A 12,996-nucleotide genomic window follows, 5' to 3' on the forward strand; every position below is an offset into this window, starting at 1 on the left:
TCTCTCTCTCTCTCTCTCTCTCTCTCTCTCTCTCTCCCCCCCCACACACACACACACACACGACGTCCTTTCTGAGACACATTGCAGGATGCTTCAAGGCCCGGGTGGAAGGATCTGCAGTTAAAACTATATGACAAAACAGGAGTTTTTCTGTTGTAAAATGTATTGTTTTAAGTGAAAAAAAATTAAACAATCAAGAAGTTAAAAGTAACTTTTAAGAGAAAAAAATTTGTAGTTAAACTGTAGTCAACTGCAGTAAAACTGCAGTTTAACTATGCAAAAACTACCAGTTATTTGGAACAACTATAGTTTCTCCTTCATTTTCGTGCTAGTGAAACTGCAGTCAAACTGCAGTTCAACCTTAGTTTCGAACAACTTAAAAGCCATTTGAAATAACTAGAAAGAGAGTAGTTGGAGTTCAGTTTCCCAAAAGAGAGTGAAAATTCAAAATAGAGCCTCTGCCCTGTTATCATTTTGCCACCTTAGGTATTTTCAACCTTAGGTGATAGTGAGTAGAGTCACCTCCTCTCGGAGTTGATCACTCGTAAAAAATATACTTCGCATCGAGGACTGATGCACTTGGGGGCACAGCGATCGGAGCCTAACCAGACTACGACCCGTAGCCGTACGCGAGAGGAAAGTTGTACTCAAAATTATTTCCCTAATATTCCACCTATCGAGGTCAATCCTTTTGTGGTAGAGTCATAGCATCTCAAATATTTGCCCTGCACAGAGTTTGATCCAAAAATATTCCTCTGATCGGCTGCAAGAACACTTTTAACTCGAAGACGTAAATGATGCGACACTAGCGCCACCTAGCGGATGATGCACTAAGTGTCCATTTTTGCGGTAGTCAATATGCTTTGCTCCAACTTCACTCAACGAAAGTGTTATTTAATACTACTAGCATGTAATATTATGTTTATTTTAAAAAGGGTATATGAAGGACTTAACAGAATTACTTTGATTTAGATTTAATAAAAAAAAATCAAAACTAAGAATTTTTCTACATCTTTTAAACTACAAGCAATTTTAGAGTAATCCTATGTAAAGTTGTAGTCCTCTTCATGACAAACTTGCATTTTATGACCTATTTTAATTTTAAACGGTCAGTATAAAAAATGTAAGCGCAAAATATTTTGAACCTTTGCGACAAGTCAGTTTACGTAAACTTGTCGCAGACTTAAGGTTACTTTGTCTCTTTAGGGAGGCTAACTTTAAAAAAGGGGAAACTTGCATAAATTTTTAAACAGCGAACAACTATACCATTTAAAGTAAAGCCAACTGTAATAGGTATAAACCTTAAACGTTTGCTTTTAACCTGATACTTTTTTAAAGGGAGACGACAAAAAATTCAACGTAAACCTCAACTGCTTTAAAAGCAATGAGGCAGCCACTGTAATTTTGAGTTCCCCTAGTGGTATGTAACTTTTACTTGATACAACTAGAAGATTGCATAAGAAGTACGGAAACGTACTAGTTTTGAGACAAAACTATCAACGTTAGTATGTCGATAAGAGAATATGTTTAAAATACATACTAAGTACGGAAACATACAAGATGAGAGACAGTTTTTGAATATTTATTTTCAGCAGTCGCTTTACTTCCAGAAATGGATATTAAGTAAATTGTAACTGAAACTTAAACTGAACCTCCAACTGAACTTCAAATCAACACTAAAACTACATTGTGAACTGACAGAAAACTACAATTTCAACTGCATAGTGGAATTGTATTTAGTCTTCAGTTTCTTTTTAAAACTAACTTTAGTTCGGGAACTGCAGTTTTGGTACTGTAGTTGAAACTACAGTTTAACTAAAGATCCTTCCACCCGGGGGGAGAGACTTTCACTTGCAGAGCTTTCGAAACTCTCAGACACGACGAGAGGAGCAGATCCACCACCCCCTGGGGAACGACGACGGCGTCGACGGGGACCAGGACGGGGACCAGGACGGGGACCAGGACGGGGACCAGGACGGGCCCACGGCGCGTGGCAGCTCCCAGGGCTGCTGCCAGTGTGGACGCGTCGAGGACGACGCCCCTTTCCCCTCCGCCCTTCACGTACAGCGTGCTACACCCCGCTCGCTGCCCTGAGGCGTTTCGTGCGGACTTTGCGCAGCGCGGCAAGGGAGCTGCAGTCACGTCACGCGGCACGTATAGCCCCACTCAGGGTTAGACCACTATTTTAATTCATTTGGAAAGCACTGCAGGGGGCGGATCCAGGATCGGGCTGAGCCGCCTTGGAGGCATTCTGTAACTGCTCGGCGAAAACGGTTGCGTGGTTTACTCAGGAACGCTCTCTGGGAATCACCTCTGAGAAAACAGCAGGCACTGAACTGTAAATGTCTTACGGTGAAAGCAAGGGTGAAAGGCTGCACCACCATATCATGGTGGAGTTTTCTCCACAGTACAGATGAAATTAGTCAAATTATCTATAAGGTACAGTGAAATCTCAATGGTGTGTTATAAAGTCAGCTGCACCACCATACTATAGAACATTTTCACCATAATACAGAAAATCTTCACTAGAGCGTGCATGCATGAAGTGCACCCGCCCGCCGCGCCGACGTCCTGGCGACCTATCTTTCCTATGGATTGTGCAAATCTAGCGCCTCGAAAGTTGGAGGTGCCCAAACTTTACACGTACGTACACCTTCGCCCCCCCCCCCTTTTCCCCGCCCCCCATACAGCATTCAACTTGCAAGGCCGAGGTGCGACATACATATTTAAGGAGCACGCCTCGGGGCGTGCAGGCCGACGACGACGTCACTACATAAAAGAGCGAGCGGGAGAGGGGGGGGGGGGGGGAAGACGAGATTCGCGGTAATGCCCGCCAAAATTCCTTTGAATAGCAATATGCAATCATAAATCCTGGGCGGCCCCTCCCACAAGGGGGCGGGTTCCGGCGCGCGCCGCCAGGCCGCCAGGGCCCGCCAGCCTCAAGCGGTGTGGCGAGAGGGGAGAGGGGGGGAAGAGGGCGTTTAATGACATCAGGGACCACGCATCGCGCCAAACATTATTCAAAAGATTGCTCCGATGCACTAATACGCACACACGCACAGCGCGCGCACACACGGACACACACACACACACACACACGGACGGACACACACACACACACACACTCACGCTCCTCCAAATTCTAGGCAGGGTGACCGACTTTCGCCACCCTTGGTATTAGCGCGCGGCAACCCAACACCGTCTGCCGCGTGCACCGCGTGGCCGCCGCGCCGCCATATAAAGCCCAACACCACACTGGATTAGCTTGTTTTTCTATCGCCCTGTAGAAGGATGGACTCTTTTTTTATTCCTCTCGTCAGGGGGTGGCAACGCCCTGCATCTTTCTTGACGCCATGTTCGGCCACCCCTAGCACATTAGTTTACTTCGACGAGATCCAAAGTACTAAGTCCATTAGAGCCAAACTGTTTTGTTATTACGATAATATATGAATTGAGGAAGTGTTTAGGCCAGGTTTCAACTCAAAAACTCAAAAACTTTCCAAGATTAACGTTTTGAAAATATAAGTAGACACTTTTCTTGTAGCGATTTTAACAAAACCCAATTTTTCTCTTGTTTTCACGATGCGGTTTCAAGGAGTGAATTGATCGTAAGTGTGCTCTCGTTTGATTATTACTTTAATATGACCTTTTAACTTGATACCGCACTCAAGTTTCATTCGATTCCTTTGCTGGGTTCAGAGAGTATCTCCTTGAAAAGAACCATGATTTAAGGGGGGGTCGAACATGGCGTCAACATAGGTGTACAGCGTTGCCACCCCCTGCTCTCGTCGTGCGCATGTGGAAGTAATTGGGGTCGTATTTCGTCGGGCGTTTCTTTTCCCGGTGCGAGGTGACCGCTTTCATCGAATTGATCGGATTGATCGAATTGGCCGCGGCGAGTAACCGGAGCGGACGTCCAGTCCACTGCACAGAGAAGGCCGTACGCACAGTACGCACCGCCATCCAATCAGATCTCCCATCTCCCATCGCATCGCCCGGCGGACCGCCGGACGCCAAAAGAAAGAAGGAAAGAAAGGGAGAGAGGAAATGCTCTTTCACAATGGCGCCGTTGGAAGTTAAAAACCAAACCGGATTGTGTTGAACCGGCCGGCAGAGCCGCAAGGGGTGCAGGTGCACTGGCTGGGGCCGTATCGCAGTGGGCGAGGCAGTGGGTCAGAGAAGACCCGGATGGCAGGGGGCGGATCTAGAGACGGGTTCGGAAGAAGCGGCGATGTCGCGAAAGTTGCCCATCTACAGGGGCTGGTCACACACACACACACACTAAACTTCTTACGGATACATCCTATCTGTATTACGGACATTTTTGTGCAATTGCAATTACGGATAGATTTTGCTTGTAATACGGATGAAATCATCCGTATTACAAAGAGTTTTACGTCCGTACCATACGGATATTTTCGTCTGTATGTTACGGACACGAAAACCTTTGTATTGCGGATAAAATCATCCGTATTACAAGCAAAATCTATCCGTAATTGCAATTGCACAAAAATGTCCGTAACACAGATAGGATGTATCCGTAAGAAGTTTAGTGTGCACACCCTCTTTCCTCCTGCTCTCTGGATCCGCGCCCCGCGCCTGCCCGGATGCTGGAAGAATGGAGCGAGGGCTCTCCGCTCTCCGGGGACCGCGTCGACCATGCCGTCGGCCACGGCGGCCAACTTGTTGGCGTCCGGAACGGCGGTGCGGTTGGACGAGTCAGTCGGACGTCTCGGTGCGTGTGTGTGTGTATGCGCACGCGTGTGTGTGCGTGTGTGTAGGTGTGTGTGTGCGCTGTATCGCGTATCGCGCTTTACAGCCAGCGGACTCATAAAGGGGCTCGCCTGGCGTGGCCTGGCGGAGGGCGGACACGGCGGCGGACACGACGGCGGACACCTTGTTCCCACGCAGCGCACCGCAGCGCGCCACACCACCGCGCCGCCGTAGGTGGCCGGACTGCTGGCCGGGGCCGGACTGCGGGCGGGACGCGGGGCTGTGGCCGCGGATGGCGAGCGGAGCAGCGCAAGTCTGCAGAATCCTTGGCGGACGCGAACCCAGCCACGATTTATGTCCAAACTTTTGCGGCCGGCAGACACCTCGCTGCCGCGGCTGCAGCGGCTGAAGCACGGGCCGGTCAGAGTGGAGTGCGTCTGTGTAGCCTCAGAACATTCTTTGAAACCCCCGGAGCGGCATAGAGACCCCCATGGTGGACGCCGCCGACGGGTCGACGGTGTACGTAGGAAGCTGGGCGCGCTGGCAAGTCGTTTATGACTTCGGCCGAGTCGCTGACTCGAGTAACTTGTCTACAAGATTCGCAAATACATTGTTCAGATAAAGCCTGTGTAAACTGACGTTTATGGTTTACGGGGGCCTGCCGGGCCTGCCCAGGGCCTGCCCCGCGCCTAATACGGCCTAGACAGCTGCCATCTTGGCTTTCATCTCGGGTTCGGCTCGGCTCGGCTCGGCTGATTCGATAGCCGTGCATGGGCAGCACCCGGTACGCGCCGAGTTCGACCGCGGCGTCACTTTGCGGTCATTCCCTTAACAAGCTCGTCCTATTACGAGTCCTAATAGTCCCTCGGTTGCATTAATTGTCGCCCCTTCCCTTCCCTTCCGCCGACAGTGTCGGCACCACTAGGACCGCCTTGGACTCGGACCGTCCGTCCGGTCCGCTTGTCTGCCATAAAACGCCTCTCTCTCTGGAGGAAACACTGAGACAACTGGCGAAGCCCTTAGCGTAGTGTATGAGAAATCACGCACTGGTCCGCAGGTTCACTGCAGAGAATTTCTCAGAGCGACCCGCACAGTGGGCCAGAAGACCGGCAGAGGTGGTCAAACTCCCAGCTACAATGTCGCTAAACAGGACACACACCGAGCGTGTGACCCCACCAATGGATTGCTCCCCGAACGAGGAACCCATTGGTGGGGTCAAATGCTCGGTTCGAGTCCCATTTCGCGACGCTGGGCCTCAAAACGCGCAGGGCAGGGCTTTCGGCCGCCTCCGCCGGTCCTCTGGCCCACTGTGCGCCGGATGGCGGATCGAGTCCCCGCCTGTGTGGAATTCCCTCCACCATGCACTGTACCACTGTAACCACTGTGGTATCCGCTGTAGTTCTGTAGTTGTTGTAGTTGCCGTGCGACAGGGGGCGCTGGGGCGCGCACCGCCTTGTGCCTAGCTGCTCGCTTGCGACAGAGATCGGCCGCCATAAATCAGGGACGCTCTGTAGGCCAACAAGGCAGTGAGACGGCCGGCCGGGCGACGCTGGGCGATATCAAGGGACACCTGCAGGTGCTATGTTGTCACTGCCGGCCGCTACCTGCATGTACACTGCGCGGAATCGCAGGCATTCCCCTCTCTCTCTCTGAGCTTTCTGTCAAAACGAAGGCAAAACGGCGGAACGAGGTCGAACCAGGCTCATAGTTTGGCGCGGGCGGGGGTGGGGGTGAAGGAAGGGTGCCGGCGCAGACATTTCACTCTCCCCCCCATCCATTTCAATATCCTTCTCACACTTTATTCTACTTGACTTGATCCCTTGTTTTATTTCCCCTCTCGTCTCTCTCCTTTTTCCCCTTTGCCGCCTTAAAATTACTTCCGAAGTGCGGAGGAGAGGGGCCGTAGTGCAGTTGTGCCCCCCCCCCCCTTCAGCCAATTTCGCGCCATGCTGCAGCAGTAGTTCGGAATCAGGTGCAAGGAGGCGTGGAAATCAAGGATGCAGACCTTCACCCTTCCACTGTTGTTCGTGCATGCTTTCCAGGTCAAGTTCTTTGGACCACGAGACTTGGCGTCCACTCCAGTGGGCCAGAAGGCCGATGGAGACGGTCAAAATGTCGGACGCTTTTTGAGCTCGAGAGCCGCTCAACAGGACTCGAACCGAACGTGTGACCCCACCAACGGATTGTTCTCCGAACGAGGAATCCACTGGTAGGGTCACACGTTCGGTTCGAGTCCTGGATTTTTGGCCGCCGACGCCGGTGCCGGTGTGCGTCCTGCCCCTCGGTCTGTGGACGTCCTCGCGTCCGACGTGCGCAGTGAGACGAGAGCACAAACGCCCTGTCGTCGTCGGCCACCGTCGGCCACCAGGCAACGCCGCCCCGTTCACGTGGTGGTTCCGTCGCGGCCCTGCTGCGTCTGCCCGCTCCCTCGGGACACGCCACGCCGGGCTGGCCGGGCTGGCCGGGCTCTCCCCCGGGACGCTGCGACGCTGGGTCCCGAAGACGGTGTCGCCGGCTAATCTCGGCCACGATCACGCCGATCGAACGCTGGCTTTACTACCGAGCCGGAGACTGATCAATTTGACGGCACTGCTGCGGCGCGGCGTGGCGCGGCGCGGTGCTGCCCACGCGGCCGGCCCGACCAGCCGGACACGGCTCCGGACACGCCAGCCAGGCGGCCGGGCGGCCGGCCTCCCGATAGGCATGCGCGGGCCGTCTTTGGACGGCAGACTGATTCCGGGAGTCGTTTTCGTCGCTCTGTCTCTCTCGCACCCATACGGACGCCCCGCGAGTGCGACAGAGACAGAGCGACGAAAACGACTCTCAGCCTGCAGTGACGGCGTTGCTGGACGGTCCTTGTCCGTCCGCTCCACCGCTCTCCTGCAGCCGACTCGCCTTCGAGGTGGCCATAAAGCAGGACGCCCCCCGGCGAAGGCGCGAAGGCGCAGCCCGTCCGGGACTCACCTTCGGGAAGCTGAGGCGGTTGAAGACGACTTTGATGTCGGTGGCGGTGACCCAGTCCTGCAGCACGGGCGAGTAGTCGAAGTCCGCGGCGGAGGGCCGGCCCTCCAGCAGGCTGAAGGCGATCCTGGACGAGGCCGAGGACGCGTCCGTGCAGAGGGCCTCCTGCTCGTTGGCGCGCGTGATGGTGGCGCGGTTGGGCCGGCCGTACACGCGGCGGCACTGCGACGAGTAGAAGTGCCACGGCTGCCACGTCTTGCCGTAGTCCATGGACTTGTAGATGGCCAGCGAGTCGGGCTTGACGGCGCGCGGGCAGAACTGCAGGCTCACGTACGTCAGCTCGTACTTCTTGCCCAGGCTGAGCGTGAGGCTCACGTTGTCCGGCGGCGCGGCGCTGGACGCGGGCGGCGGCTGCGGCTCGGAGCGCCAGCACGTCACGTTGGCGGGGTTGTTGAGGTCGGTCAGGAAGGCGGGCGGGAAGCGGCGCCGGGAGTGCGTGTCGTCGCAGACCTGGCAGCCGCCCTGCGCGTCGCACACGCGCACCGGGCCCGCCTCGCCGCACGTGGACGACGCCTCCACCGCCTTGCCGAACGCCGCGTTCACGAAGTCGGGGATGCAGCGCCGGGGGCCGCCCGCCTCGTCGTAGCAGGCGTCGCCCGCCGCAGGCCCCGCAGGCCCCGCCGGCGCGGACGTGGACACCGCCAGGACGGCGTCCACCGCGTCCACCGCGTCCGCGTCCAGGACGGGGCCCTGCTCGGCCGCCGCCAGCACCACGGCCAGCAACAAGACCCACGCCGTCGACATGGCCGTCGAGAGCTGGGCACAGCTAGGGCATAATCCGTGCCCGGAGAAGAGAGGAATCACTGCACTACAACACACTTGGGCACGCACACACGTAAACACACACACGCGAACGTGCAACGGGTTCACATCGCACGCCTAGGTCAGTGCGACCGGGGCCGAGGGGCCGAGGGGCGGCAGGGCCTAACGACGCACGCGCAGAGCAGAGCGTCGCGACGACGACGCATGCGCACCGCGGGGATCGACAACACGCACGCTCGATGGACGCTCGATGCTCTCCCCACCAGAGACGGCGCGGCACTGAATTACTGACTGACTGAATCTCAGAAGAGCGGCGCGGTACACCCCACCCCTACCCCCTCTACCCGTACCGCTCCGCCGGCCCTGCTGCCTCTGACCGTCCTGGCCTGCAGTGCAGCAGCGTGCCCGGCCGCCCGGCCGCGCCAGACAGGCCGGCGGCGGGACGGCACGTCGGGCACACTGTCGGGACGGCCGACGGTCGACAGGCGGACTAGAGCAGACGGACACACGCACACACAGGCAGAAACGCGCGCGCGCACACACACACACACACACACACACACGTGCACACACGTGCACACACAATGCACGGCACGAACGGCCCGGTCGGTCGGTCGGCCGGTCGTCGGCCCAGGTCGGCCCTTTTTGGAGGCGGGGCGGAGATGAAACATCCTTCAAATTCCAGGGAGAGTTATGCAAACGAAAGCACTGCCCGGTGGCCGGGCAAACATCAAATTAGAGTTGAGTTTGCGGTCGAAACGTGGCGGCCGGGCCCTGCGTACCGACTGACACGTCGGAGCCCACTGGTTCTGACCGCATTTGACCGCCGGCCGAGCCGTGCGGTTCGCCGCGCTCGCGGAGGAGGCCCAGGAGGTCGTTCTTGAGCCCCGATGGCGATGGATGCATCCGATTGGCTGTGCCGCCGATCGCCCCGGCATGAATCCTTCCTAACCTCCAACAACTTGTTGCTTATTTTTGTTTATCCTTTAGCGGCACCATTTACGTCACATTCTGCTGTTCGTATTATGCCGTGGTGGCGTTGCCTGATCTTGAGGAATGGCTGCAAAAGTCGCCGCCCCGCCCCGCCCCGCCTTCCTCGACCCCCAAACGGACTGGCCGGCTGTGACAGGGGCGACTGACGCTCCTTGTTGTCGAGGGCGATCACCCCGCGGGGGGCGGACAGGCATCGGCCAGCAAACCGTGTCCCTCTCGCACTCGTGGGGCGTCCCAGGGGAGCGAGAGAGACAGAGCGACGAAGCACTGAACTGTATGGCGTTCGGAGGGACCCACAGGTAACACCTGACCTGCATGTTGGCAGACACATCGGCAGGTGGGATGCCAGCGGCCTGCAGCACAGCACCACACTTTGGGCCCATGGTCCGTTTTTCATTTTTCAGCGCGTTTTCGGCGTGTTTACCGAGGGGGGTGGATGATGGCGAGGAGTGCAAGTAGTGGTGCAGTGGCGCGGCGCGGCGTGCAGCGAGACGCGCTGTTTGTTTATCCTTCCCGGCGATTGCTATTGTTATTTCGTTTCGCCGGGACGGGCTTTCGCAAACAGCCATCTGCCCCGGCAGTGCCCAGCCCAGCAACGTCGCCCTGCCTCACTCGCACCCCAACGCAGCCCCGTTGAAAGAGTGAGAGAGACGGGGCGGCGAAAGCAGCGTCCGGAACCAGACAGCAGGCCTTCAACTCTCCAACTCCTCGACGTCCAGCACGTGCGCTCAGCAGACTTTGTAAATTTTGATACGAGCCACGCCACGCACAGTGGGCCAGAAGACCGATGGAGGCGGTCAAAATCCCGGACGCGTTTTGAGCTCCAGAGTCGCTAAATGGGACTCGTGCGGAACGTGTGACCCCACCAATGAATTGCTCTCCGAACGAGGAATCCATTGGTGGGGTCACACGTTCAGTTCGAGTTCCATTTGGTGACTCTGGAGCTCAAAACGCGTCCAGAGTTTTGCCCACCGGCCCTCTGGTCCAGTGTACAACGCTGTCCGTTCCATTTTTCCCCGCTGGCGAATCGAGAGAGCGCTATTAGCGTCCCGTGCGCGCATTTTCCCTCTCTGCGACCGATTGGTTTGTGCAAACAAGTCGCGTGACGCGGTGCGCGCGGTGTGCGCGGTGCGCGGTGTATTGACATGCCGGCCAGCTGTGCCGCGCAGAAGGGAATCACTCGGGGGCAAGAGAGAGAGAAAAAAAAGTAATGAAAGAATGTTTTCGGGCTGTTACATCATGCGCAACGCGCAGCACCACATACGAAGGATTATTTACTTCCCTTTATCCGCGAACAAAAGGCTCGCTAAAGCTGTCCTGGCGTCCTGACGTCCTGACCGCAGCCGCGTTTGGCGTCGCTCTGGCGTCGAATCGCCTGCAGACTGATTCAGAGGCTCATTTCGTCTCTCTCGCGCCCGTGGGGCGTCCCTTTTTGGCGTGACAGAGCGCCAAGACGACTTTCGGAGTCAGCCTTCTGGCGGGCGGCAGGCAGCACGCTTCAAAGGCTGCAGTGGCGTCCCGGCTCGCGGAAGGCGCACACGGCGGAAGCGTTGTCGCCGAACCACAGAGTTGAAGATCGGCAGCCCTGGACGAGGCCCCGCCATGGCCGGCACCAAGGAACTCGTGGTGAGCAGCAGAGTCCTAGACGTGTTGGCGAACCGCAGGATGTGCCGTGTCGCCTGGTCCGCCGTCTTGAAACGAACCGGAGTGTGTTTTCCGCCAAACCTTTTGAGGTTAGAGGGCTCATCTACCTCAGCGAAGCCAAATTCAAAGTCTGTGTTCAAGCTCACAATGGGCTGGCTTGCAACATATCCTTCTAATTTCAATGGTTTAGAAGCCGAGCTAAGTCGTTTTGAAATGGCAAAGCTGGGGCAAACGTTCGTTTCTCCAACTCTGCTGGTGAGTGGGAAGAAGACATGAAGAGGACTACACGGAATGTTTGTGTGCCTTTCATTGTCCATAAGTATTGACTTATTCGAACAAATCAGTTAGCTATGTACAATCTCAAAACACAATTTGAGCATTTCCATATTGGGCTTAAGTATTCATAAGGTTGTAACTAAATGTACTAATAAATTTGACCGGTAGGGTGGTCAATAATGTCCAGGACACGTTTTGAGCTCCAGAGTCGCTAAATGGGACTCGAACCGAACTGCGACCCCCACCAATGGATTGCTCTCCGAAGGAGGAATCCATTGGTGGGGTCACACGCTCGATTCGAGTCATGTTTAGCGACTTTCGGGAGCTCAAACGCGTAGGGGTTTTGGCCGCCGGCTCCGGTCTTCTGGCAAATCCACTGTGCGCCGCCCGCCCCGGCAGGTGAGCGTGGTGCTGCTGTGCGCGGCCGTGGCCATCTGCGCCACCGCCATCCACGAGCTGGTCATCAAGAGGCCGGCCTGGGACGGCGGGCACGCCACCGCCAACGGCACCGCCAACTGCACGGCGCGCACCCTCGGACATCGCGGACACAGCGATCCGGCCACGGCACTGCCTGTTCTGCCCGCCGCCCCCGCGGCGCCCGGCAGCAGGACCGCCAGGGCGACGGAGGGACGACAAGGCGTGCTGGACGACGCGGCAAGGCGCGGGAACGCGTCTGCAGAAGCCGAAGCGAAGCAGGAGTGAAGAGAGGGAGAGAGAGGACGGTTGCACGGGAAGATGGGGCGCGCAGAGCAGCGAGTGCCATCGTTGCAAATTAGTGAAAGGAAACCGATGCATCGGTTCCCACCCCACGCTGTAGTTTCCACGCAAATAGCACCCACTTACAGTGCCCCAGAACTCGCCAAGCCACAGAACAGAAGCCGGGGTAGCTCAGCTGGCTGGCTGCACGCTGCCATTAGGAGATTTGTTGTTGCCCGCCGCGAAGCTTGTCGGAAACCGAAGTCGATTACTTTTCCCGTGTAGTGGCAGCCCAACTTGGCACAGGTGCCGGCTCGGGTGCTGGCTGGCCGTGGCGCTCCAGCACGGCTCCAGCCAGGAGCCGCTCCAGCCTTATCTTATCGTGTAGTGACACCCGTTGGCGTCGGCGGCAGCCTTGCCGCTGCGCCGCTGCAGAGGGTCCACTCCCAGGGCCAGGCCGGCCAGAGCGACGCGGGGCCCAGAGGTGCCAGAGCCCAGCAGACCCGCCACCACCTCCGCTTCATGGGTCATTGAATGCCCCAGTTTGCACAGACCTTTTTCAAGATCGCTGCGCACACCATCACGCCCATTGATAGCACGTTGAAACTTGAGGGAAATAAACTGTCGAAAATTCTTTTACTATTTTCTTTTCCAATGTTTTGATAAGTCGATTAATCAAACGAGGCGAGGACTCAACACCTTCTCACTCGTCGGGTCGACAGAGCGGCAGTGACGCCTCGAGAAGAATGACCCGCACGGCACGGGGCAATCGCATCATCGGCCCAGACCGATTCCCAGAGTCACATTCGTCGCTCCGTCTCTCTCGCGCCTGAACGGCGCGCCCATGAGTGCGAGAGAGACAGAGCGACGACGACGACTCTCGGAATCAGT

At 56.5% G+C, this 12,996-nt stretch overlaps 2 protein-coding genes across 2 annotated transcripts in view; one reads left to right on the forward strand and one right to left on the reverse strand.

The window, feature by feature from the left end:
• Nucleotides 1-8,334, reverse strand: part of LOC117651217 (netrin-3-like) — a gene marked incomplete at its 5' end in the record, with an annotated part of 104,077 nt that extends 95,743 nt beyond the window's left edge. The window contains one exon of the mRNA XM_034395031.1: nt 7,678-8,334. Within this exon, the coding sequence (XP_034250922.1) occupies nt 7,678-8,334 (657 nt within the window). The remainder of the gene's footprint in view (nt 1-7,677) is intronic.
• A 2,671-nt stretch (nt 8,335-11,005) lies between these two features.
• Nucleotides 11,006-12,712, forward strand: LOC117650545. The gene is made up of 2 exons (XM_034394052.1): nt 11,006-11,115; nt 11,809-12,712. Exons 1-2 carry the CDS (start codon nt 11,092-11,094, stop codon nt 12,109-12,111), a joined length of 327 nt encoding a protein of 108 aa, XP_034249943.1. The 5' UTR covers nt 11,006-11,091; the 3' UTR covers nt 12,112-12,712.
• The last annotated feature ends 284 nt before the right edge of the window (nt 12,713-12,996 follow it).

Source organism: Thrips palmi, unplaced genomic scaffold, assembly GCF_012932325.1.
Source record: "Thrips palmi isolate BJ-2018 unplaced genomic scaffold, TpBJ-2018v1 HiC_scaffold_5, whole genome shotgun sequence".
Classification (NCBI taxonomy): Eukaryota; Metazoa; Arthropoda; class Insecta; order Thysanoptera; family Thripidae; genus Thrips; species Thrips palmi.

Excerpts from the sequence above, each read along its gene's own strand:
- LOC117650545 (XM_034394052.1), top strand. The coding sequence starts at position 11,092 with ATGGCCGGCACCAAGGAACTCGTG. Across the intron at positions 11,116-11,808 it reads CCGGCACCAAGGAACTCGTG|GTGAGCGTGGTGCTGCTGTG; the intron begins GTGAGCAGCAGA and ends CCGCCCCGGCAG.